The following is a 27,820-nucleotide window of genomic DNA, read 5'->3' as shown; positions in this document are numbered from 1 at the left end:
AGCTAGTTCTCCCTGCCCACCGTTCCCTCATCTGAGCCACAGCCTTCACGTAGATAAACAGAACAGTGACAGACAAAAACACGTAGTATATCTTTTGTTATTAACTACGTAACGAGAAAGAAGCCTTTAATGAGGTAGAAAATGTACATATTTGCTCACCTGGTTTTTCAAAACCTGATGGTGAGTCAAAATCAGGTCTAAAATCATGCAGTCTGAACTCAGCATTACACACACGCTCACACACGCACACATTTAACTTTACACTGTTTCGGCACAGCAAATGTGACAGGATACACATTAATATCCACTGCTGTATGGATATCGCTTATGTTGATGTACAAAATAAACCAAACTTAAGATCACAAATCAGGATTGAAGCATCTTCTTTTATAAATGTACTGACATCATGCGCTTGTGGTGATGAATTACGTAGTGATTTTATTGTATTTATAACAAACATGCACTATTTTAAAAACGTTTTGAACTTGCAAAACGCATTTTTGATAACATTTGATAATGATTGATGATCATAGTGCGCTCAACAGAACTTTTAATTCCGGTTGCTTTGCGCATGTCCTGTCTTGTGGATATGATTATGAAAGGTACTACAGAGACACATTAATAGCATCTGTCAGTCACTTCGATGGGCGGGAAAACTGCACTTCTACGTCACACGGAATTGGAGGCTATTTAAATGTCAGGAAATTTTAAAAAAAGAGACTTATTGTGTTTCTATCACTCCACTATAACTGTGGACACACTATACATACACACAGTTCTGTCCAAACGGCTTACAGAAGTTGTTTTTCATCATAGGTGCCCTTCAAATGAGCGAACTATGACTTTAAGAATAAATTCACAGTCTTACTGACTGTTCCAATTCAGTAGCATCAGTTGCATCTTGATGATGGTGAACACTAAAGCATTTTTAATATCTTTTTTTATAAAAGTGACCTGGAGATATCAATAAAAGATGACTCATTATAGCCGGCACAATAGCTTACTTCACACGGTTGTCTGCATTTTGAGTAAATTGCATTGACTCTCAGGGGACAGAGTCATATCATTTCTTGGAAAGAAAATGGAGATTTCCTGCTCTTGCCATTTTTGCAGCCAATGAGACGAGACCTTTATAGTCCTCTGTGAGGTTATCGTTCCCTCTCTTATCTGTTCTCACAGGACAAGTACACACTTTTCCAGGTGCTGCTGTCAGCCTGTGATTACCCGAGATCATGCACACAAAGGAAAACGCATGGTAAAGTTCTGTTTTATGTCTAAAATTATATATTTAGTTTCATATATTTTTGATATATTATACATAATGGACATTGGATCATTCTTTGATGTTTATGTGTTTACTGAGCTAAAAGACTGAATTTGATTGTGATTTAAGGTCAGATTTTAACCCCATGGAAGATTTGTCATGCATTAAATAAAATTAGGAAGTGCCAGGGCTACCAAACACAACAGTGTCACAATAAGGTGCAGGATTAAGCTAAACAAAATTTGGGGTTTTGCATTCTATTTAGAAGCTGTAATAGTGTCCGTTTATTTTATATCTATCTATATATTTATCTATATATCTATCTACATATCTATCTACATATCTATATCTATCTATCTATCTATCTATCTATCTATCTATATATATATATATATATATATATATATATATATATATATATATATATATATATATATTTTTTTTTTTTTTTTTTTTTTTTTTTTTTCATTTTCACTGTAATTTTTTTCCCTTCCAGAGTTCTCTCAGAGGTTTAATTAATATTAGCTAATTTACTGTGCTTTATATGCTGATACATATTCATATCGGCTTTTAAGAATTTTGGGATGTAATAAAAATAATGCAGATTTTTACATAGCAGTTGATGAAAATGCATCAAAATTGCAATCACATTTTACTTTTTGTAACGTTTGCTTGCAATTTCCCAGAGGAAAATATTTATACACCATTATATTACAACAGCTGCGTCCTAAATGGCACGCTATACACTATGCACTTATGCATTTACACACTCAACAGCATAGTTTATATAGTGTCGTCTCAAATGAAACACTAACTTATTTTTACTAAGTGGAAATTCAAACCATTTCGCAGATGACGTTTGACAGTTGACTAAATAAGTAAAATAAATTACCAAACTCCCAAAAAACATCTGCCATGAGTATAACTGCACTCACCAACGAGAGGCGGTATAAATCACTCTCATAGGAGAATTTTGCTTTCACAATCAAAATAAACAAAGTAATCCAAATGTCCACCCGATAGCTCCGCCCCTTCCGCTATTTGAGCAAAGCTGTGGTCGTTAAACGAGTCCAACATTCCACACTTAATTTTACCGATTGAATAAGTGCATCATCCGGGTAATTAAAGTGCACTTTTTAGAGTTTTCAGTGTGAACACACTGCTTACACTATTCTACACCATTTTGTAGTATAAATAGTGTATAGATATGCGATGTGGGATGCACCTTACATGTTTGATTTTATCAGTGTATTTAATGAATGCTTATGTAATGTTATGTAATGTCTTATGGAATGTTCTGTATTACTGAATGTAACGTTTACGTTTGTTCTGTATTTCCGTTATCAATATCTGATCACAGACCATTTATTAATTTATTTTCTTTTGGCTTAGCCACAGCTGAATGAACCACCAACTATTCCAGCAAATGTTTTACACAGCGGCTTCACTTCCGGCCAAAGTACTGGAAAACAAACATATACACTCATTCATACACACATTCATACACTATGGAGAATTTAGTTAATTTAATTCACCTATAATGCATGTCTTTGGACTGTGGGCGAAACCGGAGCACCCGATGGAAACCCACGAAAATAGAACCAGCAATCTTCTTGCTGTGAGGCGACAGTGCTAACCACCGTGCCAAGCAAGACATTTAATTACTCTAAATAACATTCTTAAAGTAAGATGCTAAATTGGCTCACAAACTTGTTTATTGTTATTTAACGCATACTTAAAATAGGAAAAAATTAGCAAATAGTATGACACATAAACCTTATTTATAATATGTTGTGCATATTCTCTCATATATTCCTCAAGCTAAACTATAATTTTCCAAAAAATATTTCTATAGATAAATTAAACACCACCAATATTTAAAAGTTAATTAAATAACTAAAATATCACACAGAAACACAATTTCTTACATTTAAAATACCCTTTAAGAATTTATATTAATACTTTGAAATTGTTAAATTAGCAGAAAAATGGGTTGATGATCATTAAAACATCAACTATTTGAGCTGTTATCAGTGTGGTAATGTATGATGGTTTATTTCTTTAAATTAGCTGCTGCTCGTTTGATGACTGCAAACTGACCACAGAATGGCTGCTGAGCAGGACAAGACACAGGCCGAAGATCGCCGTTGTGTGTGGATCTGGACTGGGTCTCCTGGCTGACAATGTACCCAACAAACAGAGCTTCCGCTACGAAGACATTCCCAACTTCCCAGTCAGCACAGGTACAGAATACTGCATATATATATATATATATATATATATATATACATACAGTATATATATATATATATATATATATTTTTTTTTTTTTTTATTTACTTATTTACATAATAGAATATTTAACACAAATGAAAGAAACCGTTCACTTTAAATTCTTTCTTTTGGCCTTTCTTTTATCTTAACGTCTTACTTCTGGCCTCTATTTTCTATTTTCATCCTTCTTATCTTTGCTTTCATTCTGTGTCATTTATTTTTGTGTCTTCATCTTTATCATTCTATCCTTGTCACTTCTTTTGTCTTCTTTCATTTGCTTTCATTCGTCCTTTCTTTCTTTTCATCTTTCCCTCTTTTGTTTTTCCTCATTGCTCCACACAATTCCTTCATGTTGTTCTAACATAAATCGATTCAGTTAACTTAATTAATTTAGCAAATTTAAGTGGATTGAACAAAACAATTGAGTTGTTTAAAATAAGTAGTTTAAACACGCAGCAAGTCATTTGAGTGTTCCTTTTCTCTTTTGTTTGTCCTTCTCTTTCTCCCTTTCATTCATCCTTCTTTCTTTCAGTAGTTCAATGATCCTTTCTCTTTTCTTTCATGTCTGTCTTTCTCTCATTTTCTTCTGCCTGTTTTCCTTTTTTCCTCTTTCTCTTTTTCCTCTTTTTTATCTTTCTTGGTCACTTTTTCATTTATTCTTTCCTTTTTAATTATTTTATCCTTTAACTGATGCCTTTTGTCCATTATTTTGTCACTTTTTTGGTCTCTGTCTTATAAGTCTTTTATCTACCAGTGCTTTCTTTTACTTAGTGTGCAATCCTTAGTTGTCTGTTCATCGTCTCTTTTGTCCTTTCCTATTTTATTTTAGTCTTTTTTTCTTTAGTCATTTCTTTTTTTTTTCTCAGTCCAATGCTATAGCAGCACTGTTTAAAAATACTCAACTTTGCATTTTCTGTAATAAAGGAAATGATGACATCAGTGGATGTTCTTTTGTTAATACGGTCATTCAGTCAGTATGAGTAGAGTCTATAATAAAATCCACTAGACAGATACAGGAGTTGTTGCTAATGCACAGAGCGAATCTGAAAGCACAGAGGTTTTCTTTCTGTCCCTCATAGTATTGTATGGTTAACAAATTATGCCCAGTTCCTGGTAATATGAGCTACAAAATGAGTAAGTACTGCCTATGAATAAAATATCATGACTGGAACAAAAATAGCCCCTAATATCTGCCACAGGGAGTTTATACTATGATATCTTAGACAGGTTTAAATATTTATACAGTGAGGTGAATAATCTTGAGAAGTGTTCAGATGCATCAAATGATATTTGTACTACCTTTAGCAGGTAAAGAGCGTGTGCGTATGTATATGTGTGTGTATGTATGCATGTGTAAGTGTCTGTGTGAGTGTGTGAGTGTGTGTGTGTGTGTGTGTGTGTGTGTGTGTGTGTGTGCGTGTGTGTGTGTGTACTTGACTGATGGCTAAAGAAAAAAGAGCACTTGCAATTAAGGGAATGTTTAATAAGGGTCTTAAAACCCATTTGTGTTGTCATTCTTTTTCTAATCCACTTCATAATTTAAATGTGCCGATTTATGGGGACCAACAGAGAAATGACTGACAGCTTGAATAATGAGAACTACGGAAAGACTCTGCTCCTTTTTTTATAATAAATTGTCCACATTGCCTATTGCATCAGTCATGCAAATCACCAAGTGTCAAATCAAAATCAAATCTACCCGAATTCAATCACAGCACCCTATAGTTTGATATAAAAATGTAGGAGAGTCTTAAAATTCATGTCACATGAATGAGTGACAGTTTAAGACATTAAACATTTACAGAATTGACAATATACTCATATACAGATAAATTAGAGTTAAATTAAGTCAAAATATAAAATCATGTCTACATAAATTAGTTAGCATGCATAGATAATTGAAAACAATACATATACATACATATATATACACATACATATATATACACATATATATTGTTAATTAACTATAAATATATATATTTTTGTTAATTAACTATATATATATATATATATATATATATATATATATATATATATATATATATATATATATATATATATATATATATATATATATATATATATATATATATATATTTATTTATTTATTTATTGAGGGTACAAAAGTGTCCCTTTACCATCCCAGTGACAGATTTTAAAATCTTTATTTCTGAATGTGTACAGTGTATAGTATTGTATATAATAATATGTAAATAGATTTAAAATTACTAAACATTACTAAATTAATCTCAGGCATTTCCTCAAACTTGTTGTTTTTCCAAATTCTGTGACAATGTAATTTATAAAAACAGCAACAATAAAGGCCAGGCTGCATGCCCCGAAATGTTCATTTACTCGTTTAATTTTACAATGTTAGAGGAAATACATTTCACAGTGAGTGTAATAACCCCCTCCCCTCTCTCTCTCACAGTAAGTTTTTTTTTTTTATTATTATTTCTCAGAGCCATTCGTCAATGCTCACGCAAGAAAAGAGGAATCGGCCCCTGAAAAAAAAAGCTATTATTCCAGCAGAACCTCATTACGCTGCAGGTTTTAGGGCCAAACGCATCTCATCAGCCAAAATTCAAGGTTACATTTACATAAGCTCCCATTCACTGTGCTCAGTTGGCCCGTTCACATGTCAAAGTAAGTTCCTGAAGCCACAAACAAACGGCAGCCTCCTACCAGCTCATAATTTCAGAAAACAATATTTGCTCCACCTGTTTGTACCCTAATGGTACACAATCAGTCTTACTAATGCCATCTATTATGACACCAGCATCATCCCTAAACAGCAGATAGCAACTTTGAAGTTGAATGAGCAAAAAAGTGAACATGCAAATGCAAATCGATGAACTTATCAATACAGCCAAGCCAGCAGGATCTCTGAGACTCAGGGACGATCATTACTCAGCTGATGTTATAATACAGAGAAGAAGAAAAAAAAAAAAGGATTTGCTGGCATCTGTTATCAGTGACAGCATCTGATGCTTTATTTACTCATTACTGAGAGGTTATGCATTAGAAGAATAACCCCTTAGGAAGACTTCATATATTAGGGAGAGAGCAAAGCATAAAAGTAGGAGGCTGTTTATCAGGTAAAGACAGATTAAGAGTCTATTACACTGCATTTTATAACCTGACCGATTCATACATCACAGAGCAACAAATAATAATCAACATAAGAGTTTATTGGGGGGAGGGTTCATTCATGAAAACTCTAATGTAAAGTATCTAATGGACATATCTAATAGAAGACATTAACTAAATTATCTTTCTGTGCATCAACAATTTAAATGCCAAAAATATTAAGAGAATGCTTTAGTTTAAATACCAATTTTTACTATTAACTAGTCACTTATTACCTGGCGATTAAGTGTGACCAAATAAGAATGTAAAATTAGACATATTTACTTATCTATTAAAATCTTAACACCTCAATATTGTATATATATTTAAAATTTTGCATTTTATTTTTTTCAAACATTAAAAACACATTAAAGCAAAGAGTTTGTGATAATAAGTGTAATGTAATAGTGTTTATACATTATATATAGCACCATTTAAACTTTAATAATAAGAGGAAATGATTAAAAATGATTTCCCAACATCATGCGTCACTTATGACTGAATGATGGCTTTGTGGGTAAATTACTCAAACAGTTTTAAAAACTCATTTCTAATAACCGATTTATTTGATCTTTGCCATGATGACAGTACAGAATATTTTACTAGATATTTGTCAAGACACTTCTATACAGCTTAAAGTGACATTTAAAGGTTTAACTAGGTTAATTAGGTTAAAAAAATATATAGCTTAAAGGGGCTAATAATTATGACCTTAATGTTTTTTGAAGATTTTATAACTGCTTTTATTGTGTAAAAATAAAAAAGCATGCTTTTTAAAAATGTGTTTGCGTTTTGAGGATTTGCAGCATGTGTGCTGTCAAACAGATAAAGATCGTTTCTTAATTTGTTGCCGTTTTTTTTTGTCATTGCACATAATTCTTTAATAACAGAACAACAGCCACAACAAAAGACAGTAAGCTTGTTTGTCCACTCATATGTTTGTTTCTTTCATAGTTCCTGGCCATGAAGGGTGTCTGGTATTTGGTCAAATAAAAGGCAAGTCGTGTGTCTTCATGCAAGGAAGGTTTCATCTCTACGAGGGCTATTCATTGTGTAAGGTAAGCTCAAATACACACTTCAAATAAACACTTCAAATAAACACTTCAGCTGTGTTTCCACATGTTATCAAGTTTTTTTTTTTTACTTACACATAGATTTGAATGTCAAGAGTAAATGATAATGCGTTACTTCAATCTCATGGCAATTCGTAATGTTTTGATTTAGTGGCTAATTCGTAAGAATTTATACGATCTAATTTGTACAATTTTGTAGGATTTGCTCATCACCCAACGACGGTTGGGGTTAGGGGTGGGGTTGGGTGCCACGCTTCCTTTTTTAAATCGTACATTGTCAAACGACTAAACTCGTAAACGTGACAAAACAAAAAATACTTGCATTTCCTTGTGAAATCAGGCTGGTTTCTTTGTCTACTTGTATTTGTGATGGACCAAAATCTAAGGGACAGTTCACCAAAACATAAAAATACTAATTACTCTCCCTCAAGTAGTTACAAAACATTGAGTTTCTTTCTTCTGTTCTGTTCTTTCTTCTATATACAATATATATATATATATATATATATATATATATATATATATATATATATATATATATATATATATATATATATATATATATTACCATTGACATTCATAGTAGGAAAAACATCTGGTTTTCAACATTCTTCAAAAGATCTTCTTTTATGTTCAAGGGAAGATAGAAACTCAATCAGGTGTCTGACAAGTAAAGGGTGATTAAATAATGATAATATCCACTTTGGGTGAACTTTTCCTTTAAAACCAGGTATTGAACGAGGCTTTTTATGCCTTTTTCACAGGAACTGTTTGGCCTTCATGATTAAACTTCATCTTGCCTTTCTATAAACTTCTTAGATGCATCTTATTCTAAAGCTATTTTAACATGAACTAAAATATATCATGGTGTGCATTTTGAGCAGTGGTTTTGGTTCCTCTGAGCATCAGCTCAAGGACAAGCGACCTCATTGTAAACAGCTCCTATTTGTGAAAACAGAGAGGAGCTGTTACCTCCTGTATGGGCCATTAACTTTATCTGTCACAATCAGGAGCCACACCGCATGCATACAAGGCTGAATGCTGAAAACACAGGTGCAGAGGAGAAATAAACTGATCACAGCTTCTGTCGCTCTTATATTAAAGGGATAGTTCACCTTAAAATTAAAATTCATTGATCATTTATTCATCTTCCACTTGGTCCAAATCTGTTTGAGTTGCTTTCTTCTGTGGAACACGAAGGAAGATATACTGAAGAATGCTGGGAAGGAAAACAGCCATTGACGTTCATGGTATTTTTTTGTACCAGTTGAGTATCAGTGATTGCTTTTTTCCAATATTCTTCAAAATGTATTGTTTTGTGTTTAACGGAAGAATTAAATTAATAAAAAGATGTTGAATCACTGGAGTGTGAGTAAACAGTAAGAAAATCTTAATTTTAGGGTAAACTACAGTTCTGTGCCTTTAAAGAGACCACAGGGTTTACTTGTTTTATTACTATTATTAAATCTAAGAGATTTCTGTCACTTCACTAGACTTTTAGTGGAGGAACAGAAATGTCTGTTTAGATTAAAATGAAATGCTTTAAAAAATATTTAAAAAATCTATATGAATTGTGCCATTTATTTGTTCTGAAGAGGTACAACTACTTCAGCAAACTAAAGCTCAAATGTGTCATGTGACACGTAAGAATGAAGCTCATTGGTTCTCATGCTTCAAGCAAGCATGCTTGGGTTTCTTTGACCAAAACTTTCATTTTGTAATGCTTTGTATGCTAGTCAGTTGATATGATAATAAAAGTCATCAATTAATGTTCATCATGTGATTGAGTCTTCCAAAGATCTCTTAAGTGTTTATACCATTATATTTTGGTTGGATAGACTTTCACTGAATTCTGGAAATGTGTATAAATATACCCCTACGGAAAAGAACCCATACAACCCATATGTTTGAATATAGCTTGTAACCAAATTTTAAACGGTATCTAAAAAAAAACTGCAAGAGTGAGTTTATTTTTTGGACTTTTTATTTTGGAGTGAACAACCCTGTAGCTAAAACTAAAACCTTGTGTTTAAATTAAACGTTAGGCCTAAGAAATTGGGGTTGTGTTTAATCTTTATTTTATTTGCCACATTTATCGTGTATATTAGGTTAGCACTCGTATTAAAATGACTTGACAAAAAAAAGATTGTCAAAAAAAAAAAAAAATATATATATATATATTTTACTGTGAGACCTCCAAGACACAACAATCTAGTCCCAGATGCCTGAAGAAAGTTTTCTACAAAGGTCATTGCATACTAAAATAAATCTGTTAGTCCTCTGTGAGAAATTAGCTTGAACACATAGGGCTAAGGGGAAGGGCTATAGCCCTTGAAACTGAGATTTCAGGACCAGGCTCGAAACCAAGGGGTATGAAAACTTCCCAGGATACTGGACATATGGCTGTGCATGCGAGTCAAGAGATGCACAAATTCAAATTCAAATATTTTTTGGGCATTATTACTAATTTTTAACAATTTAAAAAAAAAAGAAATGCCTGTAAATTTCACCATCTATAAACTAAGATAACAACTCCTGTATAGTAGTCCCACAATTTTCACATCTGTCACTCGATGACACTCAAATACCTCCTACAGAAAAGTCTAGAGGCTGGGAATGACCTTTTAACAGTGTCTGGTATAAAGTTACTGTTGTTTTTTGTGTTTACATAAATGTATATGGCATGATGTGAATACACAGTACAGTTATAAGGTTACTGCCACATTATATCATTATAATAACATGATATTGTTGCTTTCGGTGACTTCCTAAAGATAAATACCAAAAAATAATGCAACTGAATAACTACAGCAGTTACCGTTGTAGATCTCATATGAGCTTGCAACAACGTATGATAATGGTATGCAGGTGTTGTAGTGCTGTCCCATTTCTTAGGGGTAAATTTGAAGCCCCTCCCCTTCACACTCTGTTTTAAAGGATAAGGGGAAAGGGTAGGGTTAAAAAATAAAATTACAATTTTTAACAGTTAATGCCTAAATGCATTAACAAGCTAGCCATAAAAGTAGATATTAAATGTCTAAATCAGTTAATAGTGAGTTCATTTGCATGTTTTCCATGTTAATTCACACCAGGGTTCAACTACGCAGCGCATATTGTGAACTTCTGGCTTTTCCTCCATCAGAGCCTGTCCAGGGGAATAATTTATCAGATACACACGAGGCCGGAGAGCCACTTTTTACTAAATTAGCAAGGAATCACTAACCTCTTGGCCCGGGGTGAGACCGTCACTGTAATTGCAGCCCTGACAACATGACACAATGCATTACAATCAGTTGTCATGGCCACTGCGCCGAAAGCTTTTCACTCTTAATATGCTGCTGGCCATTAAATCCATCAGTCCCCTGCATTATCAGACTCCAGCCTTTCAAAACACCATTTTGTGTTTAATGTCTTAATGGATGGGGTACATAAATACACACTGGATGACAATTAGGATGCAAGAATTCATTTAGCATATATATGGCAAATGGAACTGACCGTAGCAGATTATTTCAAGTTTAGTTTTCTGTACATTTAATGCTAGTGCAACATCCTAATATTTGTGTTACAGTTATATAAGTATATTTACTATTGAGGTCATAATGATTCGCCCTCCTGTGAAATGTTTTTGCTTTTTTTAATATTTCCCAATAAGTATGTTTAACCGAGCTAGGAAATTTTCACAGTATTTTTCTATAATATTTTTTTTCTTCTGGAGAAAGTCTTATTTCTTTAATTATGGCTAGAAAAAAAAAAACATTTTTTTAATAACCATTTTAAAGTCAATATTATTAGCCCACTTCAGCCATACTTTTTTTTTTTTTTTTGGATTGGCTACAGAATAACCCATCATTATAAAGTGATTTGCCTAGTTATCCTAACCTGCCTAATTAGCTTAGGATTAACCTAGTTAATCCTATAAATGTCCATTTTAAACTGAATACTAGTTTTCTGAAAAAATATCTAGTAAAATATTAAGTACTGTCTTCATGCCAAAGACGAAATAAATTAGTTAAGTTATTAGAAATTAGTTATTAAAACAATCATGTATAGAAATGTGTTGCTGCTTTTAAGTTGAAAAATTATACATTTACAGGCCCTTTGCTAGGGGGGGTTCAAGTGGTTTGGAAGACCCACCACTCACTGACAAAAGTTCAGAATTTGTCCCTTACATGGGCTTATTGGTCCTATTTTACCTGCTATGCCATCATAAATAGTGATAATAACTCATCAAAAAAGGCTTTAAGGCTAAGCGGAATCCTCTGTTGGCTGTCGCTTTGATGTGACTTCTGCTGATCAGTTTTAGTCAATGCTAACAAATATTCTTCATGAGTCTAACATCCAGCTGTGCAAGAAAACATACAATCTGCCATAAGTGACGTCATTTTTCGCTACTGTATTGTTTATAAATAGAGAAAACGTTTTACAAGAAACTTTTATTGTAAATCTTGGACCTTATTCTTGACACAAAATATGACCAATAAAAGGTGTAAAGCACCAAAAGTGGCCCATATTAAATTGATTTGACTACTATTTTGGCTAAAATAGTAAAACAAAAAATGTGGTTATGATGACCATCAGACAAGCTAATTCAGAATAGTGCTTAAAATGTCACTGTCAGGTTCTGTGTTGTGTTCCAAGTGCTTATATGTTTGCATCATGTGAGTTTCCAGTGTGTTTCATGTACTCCTGTTTTTCCATGTACTTCTGTTCTGATCATGTAATTCTTCGTTTTTTGATGTTCATTAGTTTCACCTGCATTCATCCCCTGTGTGTTATCAGTTCCACTAGTCTTTGTGTATTTATACCTCTAACGCCACACACTAGAGTTTGAGCTTGCGAAATTCTGTAGTACAGCGCTGCAAAAAGGGGTAGGTTGTCACACAAGCTTGCATTTCTGGTCTGACGCATTTACGTGCGTATGAATGGAAGTCTATGGGAAGAAAAGTCCGGTGTAGCCACAGCTTATGTTTGGTTTAGTCCCTTGTCCGGTATTGAAAGTAAAGCTGCGGTCACACTGCATTTTTCTCCCTATAGACTTCTATTCATACGCACGTGAATGCGTCAGACCGGAAACGAAAACCCATGATTCCTGTGTGTCGATTTTCCAGTAATTGTTATGTAATTAAATACGTGTTTTGATCATTCCTGCAATCCAGTCCCTTTGAGTGTGAAGTGCGCCGAGTCGTGACAGTCACTAAAATGCAGTATTTAATTTTCAGAATTCAATAGAAAATGAGGTGTATAATTGCAAAAAGGTCCACTTTTTGAGAAAAAAAGAATAACTCCTTTCACCAGGCTGGCTGCGGGCCTGATTTATGTTCTATCAATCAATATTGTTTTAGTTTTTATATATTATAATATATGTTGATTTATTAATTTGGGTTACTTTATATTTTCGAAACATTTTTATTGTAGTTAAAGCTTTAGTATATTTTGTTGTACTTTAGTCATGATCATTATTTTAGTTTTATTTGCTTTATTTTTTCATTTTTGCTTTTGTTTTCATTAAGTTTGTGTGATATTTTACTACTAAAACAACAAAAATAAATGTTGCTCAATTCTTGCGGTCAAGTTCTAATGAAGAAATCATATTTGTTTATATTTAGATACGTCAACATTAGTTTCAGCTGGAAGAGCATCAGCTGCGTAAAACATCTGCTGGATAAGTTGACAGTTCATTCCGCTGTGGCAACCCCAGATTAATAAAGGGACTAAGCCAACATTAAAAAGAATGAATGAATGACCGTCATCATTAAATTGTATTCAAGTAACTTAAGTTAGAGATATGTGCCATTTTCACATAAAATAAAATTAAAATACTCTGGAAAAAAAAATTATATAAAAAAAAAAAAAAAAACCTTTTTAGGTTACAAAGGAATTCTTCATGGATCCTAAATGCAGAATAATATCATATATTAAGTAGATGTAAATGAGCTTAAGGTCAATGGCACTGTTTCAGCTAGAGAAGAAAAATCATCTATATCTTCCTGTATGAAAATAATTTCTCAATTTTGGGTTTTTCCATTCACAATTACAGCTTTATGGGGGTGGTAAAATGCATTGATCTCATTAATGCAATATTTTAGAGATGACTTGTAAGCATCAAATGATATTAAAATGAATGTTTTCATTTGCTCCAAAAATAATACACAGTTTCATTGTTTTTCTGGCTATATGAAACAATAAAAGAATTATCTGGAGTCCCTCCCATAACAAGCAGCAGCTCAACCAATCTGGTTATTAAATCCTTTGTCAAACTCTGACAGCCCATTTGTAAGAGCATTCATTTTTCTTTGGCTGACTCATATCTCTGAGTCACTGAGTAAATCTGTGCCAGCTCACTGTATCCCACAAGAGCACACAGCTCGTTTCATTTACAGTTTGGGACGCAGAACTTGCTTGCTAACACAAACCGTTATTATTGCTGCTTTAAGTGATGTCTTTGTTGCGGAGAGATGTGCTGTGGAGGGTAATTGAACAGTCAGGCTGGTTAGCCCTTCACTGACCTCTGTTTCTCTGCAGCAAGTAAAGCAGCTTTATGCTGTTCAGATGCGTTTAGAGGGCTCGTCTGAACTGTAATGGGGATTTTCACATTAAGTACGTTTATATATTCCACTATTATGCATTTTGAATATTGTGATCACAATGCATTTCCTTCAATGAAAGTGTAGTGGCTGAGGATCTTTTACAGTACATGGTTATATTTAGATTTATTCTCAGTTACAGTTGCTTTATACTTTGAAACATATTATGGTTCAAAAAAAGATTTGTTATTTTTCATAAGCTTGACATTTACTCATAGATTGTTTTCACATGACATCATTGAAGACACGCAAAATTCAGATGGAGGGTAGGAAGTGATTCTTCTACATAGTCGCTATCAGAACATCAAAACATTTACGTTTTATGCTAATTATAATTGTTTAAATTGGCCTTCCAAAGTTTTTAGCTCATAAAGGCAAGAAAGTTCGAGAAGCGAGCTGAAAAACAGGCGGCGCCAAGTTATCAACATTTATTCAAAACATCTATGTATACAAACATTTTTAAACGCGATAACTCGTCTGACTGCACCAATAAAAGTTATATACTGTACAGGCTTAATTATGTGTATTAATGAGTTATATTACAATCAAATGCAAGCACCACCACACTTATACAAAATACAGGAGAATATAAATAATGTACCCTGCCATGTAATCGCTGCAATCAAATATCCATCTTGTTTTGCAATAATCAATTTCTTTACTATTGTTTTGGCAGAATAAATAACCTTGACATGAACATTGAGATGCGCAGCAGCGGTGAATGTTTGTTGATGTTAACTTCATTGACGGAACAAAAAAGAAATGCAACCCTTGCCACAAAACTAGACGGTTATTATTGTGGAGCACTTTTCCCCCTTACAAAAATGAATAAATAATATTGTAGACTGTGTCTCCATGCTTTTGTATGCTTTCATCTATTATTTTGTAGCGTCTGGAAGATATCTGTATAGGGAAAAAACTATGGTAATTTATAAAAAACATATATTTGAACCACACAGTAAAGTGCATAATGTGTAGAATTCTTTGTTAATGAATGCTATAGAATACTTTAGCATAGTAAACTGATAAACAGTTATTGAAGCAGTAGTGTAAACTAGGGTGTATTTTTTGTGATTATAGCGTAGAAAACTGAAACCTATTGAATAATTTGTTTATTACTACAGTTGTGTCGTACCACAGCAACAATATGATTACTACGACAGTTTAATTCAAGTATTTATATATAAGATGCTTCCAAACACTATAGTATTTACTGTAGTATTTTTCATGTAACGTGATTGTACAGTTTGTACCGGATCAATGGCAGGCAAATATATTTTAGTTTAGAGGAAAACTTGGCCCTCTTCACGATGTAAGGATCTTGCTTGTGCTTATTTTCTATTCATATCTCTTTTGAAACATGGTATAAATCGCAAAGATATGGATATCCTCTGTCTCCCTTTTTTTTTTTACTTCCTGCTCTCCATCTGAATTTCAAGCGTCACCAGAACCACATTACTAAAAACAACATATACAGTTCTTCACAGCCATTTCTCGTAAGCTTCCCCAAGGACATTTTTGGGCAAAATCATATTAATTGTTTTTTTTTTTTCTTTTAAATAGTCCTCTTGATGTGAGCAGCTCAAGACTTGGATACTTTTTCTGAGTTTGTCACAGATGAAAAAAAGGGAAGTTGATTCAACAATTTTAAATGGTTGACAAATAAAATCCTTAATCTTATCTTTTGGCCAGAAATGAGCAACCAAAGAAAATGAATGGGAAAATACTAAAATTCAGTAAAATAAAAATAAATAAATCCAACACAATGCCGATCAATCATATATGTGAATGAATGTCTAAGCCTACACAACATGCTCAATGTGTCAAACACAGACTCATACACACATATGCACACGCACAGCCCCAGAAGTAGCCCCCACCCCTGCTCCTACGGTCAAATAGTGGCATTGAAATAATTGATTTTTTTATGGCGTTGTAAGTCACCAGATGTTGCCATTTGTGGTTGGTCTGAACTGACTGCAGTGATATTTTTGCTAGAGTTAAAGAAATACCTCAGTAATATAGCATCAAAATTAAGCATATGTTTACATAAATGTCCAATTAAAAATGCGAAAATCATTTTCTTTTATTTATTTAAATAGTTTCTTTTTATAAGGTTGCTACTTAAACCAAGTGAAAAAATATAAATAAATAATAAAAAGAAGACTTACTTCAACAAAATTCAAGTTCAGTTGATTTATCATTAATTCTATAGCGCTTTTACAATGTAGAATGTTTCAAAGCAGCTTAACACAGAAGTCCAACTCTATAGGAAATAAATGGAGAATACTAAAATCAAAAATTATTTTTTTAATTCGTACTTTCAGAAAAATATGAGTATAAAAAGCATTGATTTATTAATTCCTTAAATTTATATAGTGTTTTTCTAGACACTCAAAGTGCTTTAAACATTTTTTTTGGGGGGGGGGGGGGGGGGGGGGGGGGTGGATCTCCTCATCCACCACCAGTGTGCAGCATCCACCTGGATGACATGACGGCAGCCATATTGCGCCAGACCGCACTCCACACACCTGCTGATTGGTAAAGGGATGAAGCCAATTATGATATGGGGATGCTTAGGAGGCCATGATGGACAAAGGGGCAGTGGGTAAATTTGGCTTAGACCCCTACTCTTTTACAAAGGACATTTTTAACAACCACAGAGAGTCAAGATCTTGGTTTAATGTCTCACTAAGCAGTATAGATCAATATACTAGGGCATTAGGACCCACACAGACTGCTGTTCACACTAACACTAACACCACTTCCGGCAGCAACCTAGCTTTCCCATGTGGTCTCCCAACCAGGTACTGACCCTGCTTAGCTTCAGTGGACGACCATGTGAGAGTTGTAGAGAGCTAGTTGCCGGCTGATAGATTTTATTTTTTCAAAGACAATGACACTTAAAACCTTCAAACCTATAAGCGTCCATAAGAAATAATTAAGGGCTGCAGTATGATATATGCATAAAACAGCTAAAAAAAAAAAAAGCACATGAGTGAATGATGCAATTTATTCACAGCAAATTCTTTCTCATGAAAGTAAAAATAAGGTGAAAATACATTTGCAGCAATATTTTGATAAACATCAAGACGCCTCCCATGCGGATAAGAGCGACATTTATATGAATATGTAAATGTGCTGCCCTCAAAATAACACTGTATTGAAAATGACAGTAGGGAGAAAACCAACTAAATAAAGCAATGCTTGCTAAAAAAATTTGTTTCATAAATGATGGGAGAAACTGTAATCAATGAACAAACCCAGGCTCAACAGCAAAACAATGAGAAAACAAATCTCATCGGTTCTTGTGGAAGCTCAAATGTATTGAATGAAATGCAAAAATCTTACCATCGTTATTATTCTTACGATGAACTAATCACTGCTTTGGAATGACACGAGGATGAGTAACTGATGACCACAATCATTTTGAGTAACTGTTTAAATTTTAAACCAAATTATTTTCTATAAACTCTTTTCTTGGGTGTCACGGTGGCACAGTGAGTAGCACGATCGCCTCAGAACAAGAAGGTCACTGGTTCGAGCCTCAGCTGGGTCAATTGGCATTTCTGTGTGGAGTTTGCATGTTCTCCCTGTGTTCCCGTGGTTTTCCTCCAAGGGGTCAGGTTTCCCCCACAGTCCAAAGACATGCGCTAAAGGTGAACTAAAATTGTCTATAGTGTATGAGTGTGTATGTGTGTTTCCCAGTGTTGTGTAAAATATATGCTGATTAGTTGGCGGTTCATTCCACAGTGGCAACCCCTGATTAATAAGAGGACTAAGCCAAAAAGAAATTAATAAATGAAACTCTTAGGCAATAGCTGGGCTACACACACACACACTGGGACAGTTATCTTTCTTGGGACTTCCCATAGACATATTTATTTGTATACTGTACAAACTGTATGTTTTTCTATTTCCCTACCCCTAAATCCATCCAACCCTCATAGAAATGTTCTAAATATTTCATTGTGTGAGATTTATGAGCCTTTTTCTTCATGGGACCAAAAAATATTTATCCACAAGATCAACATTTACTGGTTTTGCTATACTTGTGGGGACATTTGGTACATTTGCATATACCAAAGTACATGCAAAGTACATTGGGAGTACACACACATACACTGCCACCAAAAAAGCAGGTGTAATAGGAATTTAGTAATTTTTGAATGATCTAATGTGCATTACTTCACTGAATCAGAATATACCAGTGCATGCAAATACCTGATGCAATCAATAAGAACAATTCATTCTTAGCGATTGCGCTGAAATTGAAATATATGCCAATTCATGACACAGCGCCAAGGCAAACAAGATTGTCTTATGGACATATTCTCATTCAGACATAATAGTGCGCATTAATCAAACCCCGGGTGACGGGTAATCAACAAGCCATCTATAGGTCTGCAACGCAGCACCTACACCAATCCTCTCAGGAGAGTTCAAGATTCCGATATGAAGCGATCTGATTTCGGAGAGTTTACAATCCGCAAACAAGTCAGCTTTGATTTAGAGGGAAGCAAACTGGGTCGTATATATGCTCAGCACGCCGGTCCACAGCTGTAATGGCCGTGTTTTTGGTGGCAGCCCGACACGTCCACCCCGTTTCATCAGCTGGAGAGCAGGCTGACAGACTGTGACATCCCTATTGAGCTGTGCTATACTGAGCCCGCAAGTTCATTATTCATCTCCTGCCTGCACTGACACCTCTCTTAATGGCTCTCCGCTCTACAATCCTATATTTATCCCATTTACAATCACTAAAGCTTATTTAATACCTGCCTAAAACTGTGGTTAGACACTGTGGAATTCCACGGCACATTCAGGATTGGAAGGTTTATGGGTGGTGTCAAGACCACGTGGTTTGCTGTAATGAAAGGAGGAAACATTTTTTAATGGAAACTTCTTTCTACTATTAAATAAAACATACATAACCATATAGTTGAACATATTCGTACTAAATGCAAACAGCACTTGCAAAGGAAAAACTGTAGCTGCTGCTGGTAGACAGACCAAGCAAATAAATATATCAAACAACAGGATGAAAATGAAAGACTACTTTTACATGCACAAAAAGTGTGGTAGTGTGCAGATTTATTTAGTGTTTGTTTGTATTTTATATGCACAAAATATGCATTGTCATTGCTGACCAGTTAAAATAGCTTAGCAGTGCTTCTGCTGAGCAATGTTGAAAAATACACAGACAGACAAAGATAATTCATACAAGCTAAAATCTCTCTCTAATATCTGCATTAATCTGCAGGTTTATTGCCACTGCTTAAAGAAAAATATGACTTTAACTTAGCTTCAATCTTTCAACTTTAACTTTAATTTGACTTGAAATTAGCAATTGAAGCTTAAAAAAAAATCAGGCATTAACACAATTCCACAGATATATTTTGTTCACTCCACTTAATTTCAGTCTTCATAAGATTATTTTAATTTTAAAGTGTGGGATGAGAAGAAATTCAAGAGTTCACAGTTAGCTGATGATTGATAATAAAGCTTGTTTGGCATGCTGTTTCAGTAGAGAGCCCTGAGCTTATACAATTCTCGAGCCCTGGGCTCCCTCCCATTAGCAGGGCGAGAGGGAAGTTTGAGCTCAGGCAGATCTCGATGAGCTTCATCGACTTTTTTCTGGTTAATGACAGATATAGGGATGGCTTAAGAGAGATATACATCTTATTAAGAGCTTGATTATGTCAATTTGATATTTCCAATGTACTTATCTTGCGTGTTTCTTTGAGAGGAAACCAGGGGTACCTGGGGAAAATCACGCAAGCACAGGGGGAACAAGTAAACTTCACAGAAATGTCGACAGGTTCAGTAGGGACTTTAACCAGTGACATTCTTGCTGTGAGGCAACAGTGCTAATCACTGGGCCGGCGTGTCACCCATCTAGAAAGAATGTGAAGTAGGTTTGGGTGGGGTTGACTCTTCAAGACGAAGATACTGGGGTAAGAAACTCTAGTTATTTAAAGTGAGTTGGGAATCGTCTGATTGGTAAATCATGCATTAGGTAATGTGGGACCAGCATGGACAATCATAAGCATGTGATCCTCTCGAAATTAATTTATAAATAAACTTCACTAAGAGGCGCATGATATAAAAAAAATTAAAAAAAACTTCTTGAAATACAGTAAAACGTTAGTTTGTTAGATGTGCTAACTGTGGCACAATATAGGATGGATAGTTGAATTATTAGAAAACATAATAAACACAATGTGCACTCCACATTGTGACTACATTACCACCACTTCGGCTGTACAGTATAAGTTAAAGTATAAGTTTTCAGATAAACTTAGCATGCTTCTTTAATATCTGCAAACCTATTATTTTATTTTTATGTTTTAGAAGAGTCAAAAACTAACAAACAGCACCTTTAAGTTTGTAAAATCAATTTGGGTTTGGACAATATTAATAAATTATGAAACTTGTGAACTTGTGGTAGCCTGCATGTTTTTACAGTGTTAGTGTGATGTGTGAGATTGGTAATCCATAACATAGTTTTGTATAGCAGGTTCTGATCAAATCTAAATACTTAATGTAATCAGAATTGTATCTGGTGACTATGGTACAAATACTGCATGTATTTTTGTTTATATGTTGTCATTTGAAAGTGTCCTTTTGTTCTGTGTTCATTTAGAAAATGGAAAATAACGCATAAAATAATCCTTTAGTTTAATGATTTAAAAGTGATAATCCCTGTTTGTGTGAATTTTTCCAGGTCACGTTCCCAGTGCGGATCTTCAAATTAATGGGTGTGGAGACCATTATCGTAACAAACGCCTCTGGAGGACTTTGTCAGGATTTCAAAGTGGGAGACATCATGGTCATTAAGGACCATATTAACTTGCCGGGCTTTGCTGGACAGCACCCGCTGTGTGGTCCAAATGATGAACGGTACAGACAAGACAGAGAAAAAAATAAAAAGCAGAATAATGTGACAAAGTTTGAGGGAGGTTTTCACTGTCTTTTTACAGCTTATTTCATGTCTTTCTTCAGGTTTGGCATCCGGTTTCCTTGCATGTCTGATGCTTACAGCAAAGACCTCAGGAAACTAGTTATGGACATCACTGCAGAGCTGGGCTACTCCAACTTTGTGCATGAGGGCGTTTACTGTATGGTCAGTGGACCCAACTTTGAAACCATTGCTGAGGCACGCATGCTGCACATCTTGGGGAGCGACTCTGTTGGTATGGATTGAACAAATGCTTACAAAAAGAAAAATGACGAAGGCTACAGAGCTACTGCTGTGAAAGTGTATGACCCAAATTGTTAAAACAGACCATCACTTTATATACAAGTAAACTCTTAAAACATAGTTATACTGATCAAATACTGTTACACATAATCATATAGTTTTTTTTCAGCTTTTCTTCTTAGACTTTTTGTTCCAAAATTTTAATGATGCACTGCTAATTTCATTATCCTAAAATATTAGTTGTAGTTCTGATAATTCTTTAAGAATTAATTAATCATGTTTTGCATTTCTTTAAGGTAAATGTTAGTTAATACAGCAAATGGTTTAAAACAAATTAGAATTAATTATTGAAGAGCCCCTATTGTGGGTTTTTGAAAATGACCTTCTGTGCAGTGTAACACAGCTCTGAAGTGAAGTGAAATATCCAGCTAAGGCTTAAATCTGAAAATGCACTGTGTTTAAAACTACTGATTCATCTATAAAAGAGTTGAATCAGAGTGGTTCAAATGACTCGCTGGGGTAATGAATCTTTAGCTGTGTTGATGTGACATTGATACAGAACTCAAGCCCCACCAATTTTTTGTGAGCGCAGACGTGATATACTTGAAACTCCCGGCCCCACACACAAACACTGTAGAAAGAAAAAGAGGAAGACAAACACTGTACCAGATGCCGGTTGAATCGTGTCATGAAGATGCTGTGCTCTGATGTGTGAGGTGAAGTTAGTGTTATTTTCTCCACCCAAAGATGAGGCTGAGAAGAGTCAGTGGTTGAAGTTTATTTTTGCAAAAATACCTTAGCATTTTAGCCCAGCCTTGTGCTGTGTTCCCATTATTTATTTGACGAGTGCTTCAGCAATCTACATGCTTACAATGGGGGATTTGTCAGCCGTTTGGTAAAGGAAGGATCAGAAAAGACTACTGATGTATGGGACTTTGTCAGAGCTTGGCGGGAACTTTACAGTACACAGTTCATGGATCAGTTTCTTCCTCCATTTCACAAGTGTAAGTGTGATTAAAATGGTTGCCTCCTTGTTTTATCTAGCTTGCAAATTATGTAATCAATTGTGTTTTGTTGATTGCATTTGCTCCATGTAGCTTATATTGTATCCGGTTAACTCTTTATGTTCTCATATTGTGTCTAAAACCACGTTGCAAACGTGACGCGTGATGCATTGTTTATGGATTTAAATGCATTCGTGAGCTCGCGATCACCTGCCGTTTGTTGTTGCTATGTCCACCGTCAGCTGTTCCTACACACGTCCGGGGGTCGAGTTTCAAAATAGTTCAGCTTTTGCTACTGTGTGAATGTGTGTCGTGAATAAAAAATATATACATATATTCTTCAAAATGGTTGATTAGCCATCGTGGGAATTTCTCTCTGTCGCACACTGACGACTAATCGCAACAGACAGGTCATCAGACCAATCGGCGCAGATTAGCATCACGCTAAGGAGAGGTTTGGGAACAAATGAATCGCTGAATGAATGAACAAATCATGAGAGTCATTGGAATAATTAAGTAAAAATAAATGCATATTATAAGACAATGAAAGTGTTTTTGACCTTGCATGCATATCAGACTTTGTTGGAGAACCCTAAAATCAAAATATGACCTTTTTAATGCATACTAAGGCTTCCTCAAAGCATCTATTTTACTTGATTTATTAAAAAAGGAAATCAAGCTTTTGATTTGGCAGGTGTGAATTCTTGAAATTATGATCAATTAATATCACTGATGGTTGAATTTTAAAAACTCCAACAGTCACTCAGTGCCATTAAAATAACACTGTTGAGTTACTCAGTGCTGCCTCAGATATCCGCTCTCTAAGGTGTATGAGGGATTTAACTTGCTGTTTTCTTTGTGCATAATGCCTCTCATTTAATTGGTCCTTCATGAAAATTATGCTCGTTAATAAAGATGTGCCATATTAGCAGAGTAGACCTGACATGTTAACTGATGGAGATTAGGTTCACCCAAAAGGGCCACTTCAATCAATGAGATTAGGTTAATCTGTGATTTGAAAAACCCTCCTAACTGTATGATTGACACAAACTATCCTAACCGCTGGTCCTCTGATGAGCTGAAGGATGACTTCAATAATTAAGCTCAGATTATCAAACAGCAGCATTGGGGGGGTGTAACTATTTTCAGTAGCTGTACAGGTCAGTGTCTGGACCATTTCAGCTTCGCCTTCATGTTTATCCAACAGGACCATAATAATCCTCATGGAGTATTGGGGAGACTTTATTAATCAATCACCCACTGCGCCACAACAGACCACCAATTTTTATGAAAATATCAAATACATGACTATCTGAGAACTCAAGCAGATATTGTATTAATGCTTGTTCAATTTACCCCTAATTGGGTGTAAGCAAAAACATGTGTCACTTTAAATGCAAATGAGCTGCTTTTTTTCTAGAAGAGGGCGGAGCCTTTACAGACTATTCTGATAGAAACAATAAAACAAGCAAAATCTCATGAAAATCTCAAATGTGCATAACCAGTAGCACATTAAAACGCACATAAAAAGCACATAAAAAGCCTTACATGTTCAAAGCAGACACTTTTACAAAAATTGTAAGGTAAATTGAAGTAAAACTTCAGTATAACTGCAGTACAACAGCATTATTTAAAAGTATATCTGCAGTAAAATTAAATACAATTGCAAAATTGCAATACAATGAAATGTAAACATAGTTTAAATACTGTACAAGTTCAACAGCAGTATAAGTTGCAGTAAACTGAAGTAAAAACAAGTAAACTCCGTCTTTACTAATCTTATGCTGCTGTACATGCCAATAGTGTGGTAAGAACTGTACTGCACTTGTGTCCCAAGGGGTTTGCTCTTAAACATTTTCCAAGAACATTTTGTACTTATTTCCAGGGATGTTTTTTGGATTCAAGTAATTTTCTAATTAGAATTTTAAGAGTTTATTTGCAAAAACAAATAATAAAAAATAACTGCGGTGAACAGAACAGTACAAAAGCAGTAGCCTATATACATGGATAAAATTCAATGCAACTACAAAATTGCAGTATAATGAGGTATAAACACAGTTTAATAAACTTCAACAGCAGTAAAATCTGCAGCACAACTAAAGTAACATTAAATAAACAGAGAGGGGCAATGTAGTGATATGTGATCAGTGTTGTGCAAGTTACTTCCAAACTGTAATACATTACAGATTACTTGTTACTGTAATTTAAAAGTAATCCCTTACCTTACAATATTACTGTCTCAGAATTGTAATGTTACATGACTCTTATATTACCTTTTAGTTACTTTCACCAAAATAACTACAGAATTAGAACTTATAAAATGACAAAATGTACTGCAGAGCATTTTACATACAGTAGAAAGCGTGATGTAGCGGAAAGACGGTGACCTATCCAGGCTACTAACAATATAGTATATAAATGCTAACGTTAAGGCTCAAGACTATGCAAGAAAGGATGACAGTCAGAATCACAAATTATCTAAGTCTGTTAAAAGTATGGTAAATGTAAAGTGATTGTCTGGCAATATCTGTGAATAGCTTGGTATTCATATAAGACACAACAGGCCTATATGTAAAGGCCAATGCCATGACAAGATGCAGAATTTTTTTTTTCAGTTCTTATTGTTGCTATTTATTTCACTTTAAATTCAAGTGGTTCACAACACAAAACTGTCATGCACAAAGTGAGCTCTCAATATAAAGTGCAATTAAAGGACCAACCCCTCAACCTCAGTCAATTTAGACCATAGAAATGAACATATAGGCTAAACATCGTCTGCTTAGAGAGAAAAAAAAAACAAAAAACAGATCAAACAGAGATCTATATGCCTCTAAAAAGACTAAATTAATCCACTGACCGACAAACTTAATTTCTGCTGCTTTGACTTATCACTCTTGTCTTTATATGTCAATATATAAACCATATCAACATTCTTGGGATAACTAATTTAACAGGAGGATCTCTGGAGAGCAAAAGCACGAAAAACGGAGAAAACACAAGGCACTAATTATGAGTCTGCATCATCTGACTGAGTGAGAGCAGATCATTCGCACATAAGCAGCCAGTGCGCGCAAGCATCTTATATGCGAGTTCGCGAGCAGTTTTATCCAGGAGCAGAGGAAACCGGTGCATGAACAAAAAGATTTGCTTGCTTGTATTACATGAATGCGCTCTCGACTTGTAATACTGTGCTTATGACATTTGTCAGTGAAATAACGCCAAATGTACGGTCTTTCTGCCATTTTCATCTATTTGCTGCTTTTCCGCTTTTCCTTTTGAGCCAATGGCCTCGGACCTCAAGCTCAGAGGCTGAAATCATTCTGCATTCAAAGTAAAAAGTTTCAATAAACTTTTTCAATTTCATAAATTTCAATTTTTATTTGTTTATGTCTTGCAGGCAAAAAGTTTGTTGTAACGCACGTGTTACTGAACATGTACAGTGTAAAATATTACTGAAAATATATTAGTAATGCCTTACACTGCTGTATTACAGGAAAAATATGTTAATGTAATACATTACTTTAACGCTTTACTCCCAACACTGTTTATTGCACTTAGGTACACAAGTATTAAAAGTGCATTTTAGTTTTATTATACATTATTAAATATAGTATTGTAGATGTAGTCCAACTAACCAACTGTAGTTGGTTATACTTCAGTAAGGTGCAATTAAATATATATTGTGGTAATACTTCAGCAATACAACTGAAGAACTGAAACCTAATTTGGAAACCATTGTCCACCGAGCAGGAAAAGTAGTAGTTGTTCTGCAGTTGTATTGTAGCTGTATTTTAGTTGTATTGCAATAGCGGTATGGCAGTTGTACCACAGTAGTACTTTAGTAGTATTTCAGTAGCAGAACTGCATTATGGTAGTAGTATCACTTCATTACTATTGCAGTAGTTGTACTGTAGTAGTAATTCAGTTGATTTGCAGTAGTTGGATTGCATTTGTATTGTTGTAGTACGGCAGTTGGTTGTATTGTAGTACTTCAGTTGTATTATAATATTGCAATATACACATAAATAATGCAGGTTTTTGTGTCCAAAAAAACTGCACTTTCTAGAAGTTAACTAAAACTGCAATATTCATTTTAAAAACTGCAGCATTCCTTTTTTTATTAAACTGCAGTAACTTTTTGTAAGGAGATGTAGACAGAAATGGAGAGTTAACCTATTTATGTATTTGTTGTGAAACTAGTAAGTTACTGTGCTCGGAGACAATGCTAACGTTAGCCGCACAACACATTAGCAATCATCTTCTAAAAGTACATTCAAAAACATTACCGAACTATGAACTGCCATTTGTTTTTGACATTGTTATGAAGAGCACAAAGTGTCTGAGTCCTTGAACCACCCTTGAACTAAATCTCACTGTTGAAGCAGTCCAGTGTAAAATATATTTTGCCATTTCACACTTCATAATAATTGGTGGTAATCAGTGATGTAAAGTATCAAATTACAAATACTAACATTAGAACAGATATTTTTACTCTATCTTCAATACATTTTATGGCTAATAATGGTACCTTTACTTGAGTATGATTTTTGATTACTCTTTCCACCACTGATGGTAATACATAGGATCTCGTTAATACATCAGCATGTATGTAATTCTTATGTATTACAGAAAAAAGGCTAACCAGTATAAAAGTTACTGGGCTGTCATTTATGTTAAATGGTTTGATAGCTGCACCAGGGATCTGATTATACTGCAGCTCTTAAACAGAATAATAAAAAAAAAACATCTGATTTTCATGATGTCTTCCTCTGTTTGTCAGGGATGAGCACAGTTCCTGAGGTGACTGTGGCCAAGCATTGTGGACTGCGGGTCATGGGTCTCTCGCTCATCACCAACAAGGTTTCTCTGGACTACAGCCGCGAGGAGAAGGTCAATCATGAAGAGGTGCTGCAGATCAGCAAAATGAGAGCAGAGATGCTCCAGAATGTGCTCATAACCTTTATTGCTCGCTCTCACCAAGTGGAGGCCATCAATGACAACAGCTGTATGTACTCCAATGCTGTGTAGGGTCAGTCAAAGCAGCCGAATCAAGAATGATGAGGCAGTACAGTATAGTATACTACAGATTTGAAATGCACCATGTTGTGGCTATTTTGCTTTATTTGCTTGGTTGAATGTGTAAGAATGTGTTTTGGGGAAGGGTTGATTTAGCTTCACATTGTGTTGTGTTGTTACAGTAATGTATTTTCTTGCATTTTCAATGTGAAAGATAAACAATGTAAATGAACATTGTTGAATTAAATTGTCTCCCTCTGTTGAAA

General features: G+C 34.6%; 2 protein-coding genes across 10 annotated transcripts in view; one reads left to right on the top strand and one right to left on the bottom strand.

Annotated features, from left to right (window-relative positions):
* Positions 1-27,820, bottom strand: part of kiaa0319 (KIAA0319) — a 164,747-nt gene that overhangs the window by 97,487 nt on the left and 39,440 nt on the right. The window lies entirely within an intron of this gene.
* pnp4b (purine nucleoside phosphorylase 4b) lies at positions 1,179-27,820 on the top strand. Its single transcript, NM_205643.1, has 6 exons — positions 1,179-1,255; positions 3,335-3,507; positions 7,625-7,728; positions 21,058-21,233; positions 21,336-21,526; positions 27,319-27,820. Exons 1-6 carry the CDS (start codon positions 1,233-1,235, stop codon positions 27,564-27,566), a joined length of 915 nt encoding a protein of 304 aa, NP_991206.1. The 5' UTR covers positions 1,179-1,232; the 3' UTR covers positions 27,567-27,820.

This window comes from Danio rerio, chromosome 16, assembly GCF_049306965.1.
Source record: "Danio rerio strain Tuebingen ecotype United States chromosome 16, GRCz12tu, whole genome shotgun sequence".
Classification (NCBI taxonomy): domain Eukaryota; kingdom Metazoa; phylum Chordata; class Actinopteri; order Cypriniformes; family Danionidae; genus Danio; species Danio rerio.
Note: the sequence above shows the minus strand (reverse complement) of the source record. Positions and strands in the feature narration are given on the sequence as shown.

Coding starts and splice junctions, on each gene's coding strand:
- pnp4b (NM_205643.1), top strand. CDS start 1,233: ATGCACACAAAGGAAAACGCATG. Junction 3,508..7,624: donor CAACTTCCCAGTCAGCACAG/GTACAGAATACT, acceptor TTTCTTTCATAG/TTCCTGGCCATGAAGGGTGT. Junction 7,729..21,057: donor AGGGCTATTCATTGTGTAAG/GTAAGCTCAAAT, acceptor GAATTTTTCCAG/GTCACGTTCCCAGTGCGGAT.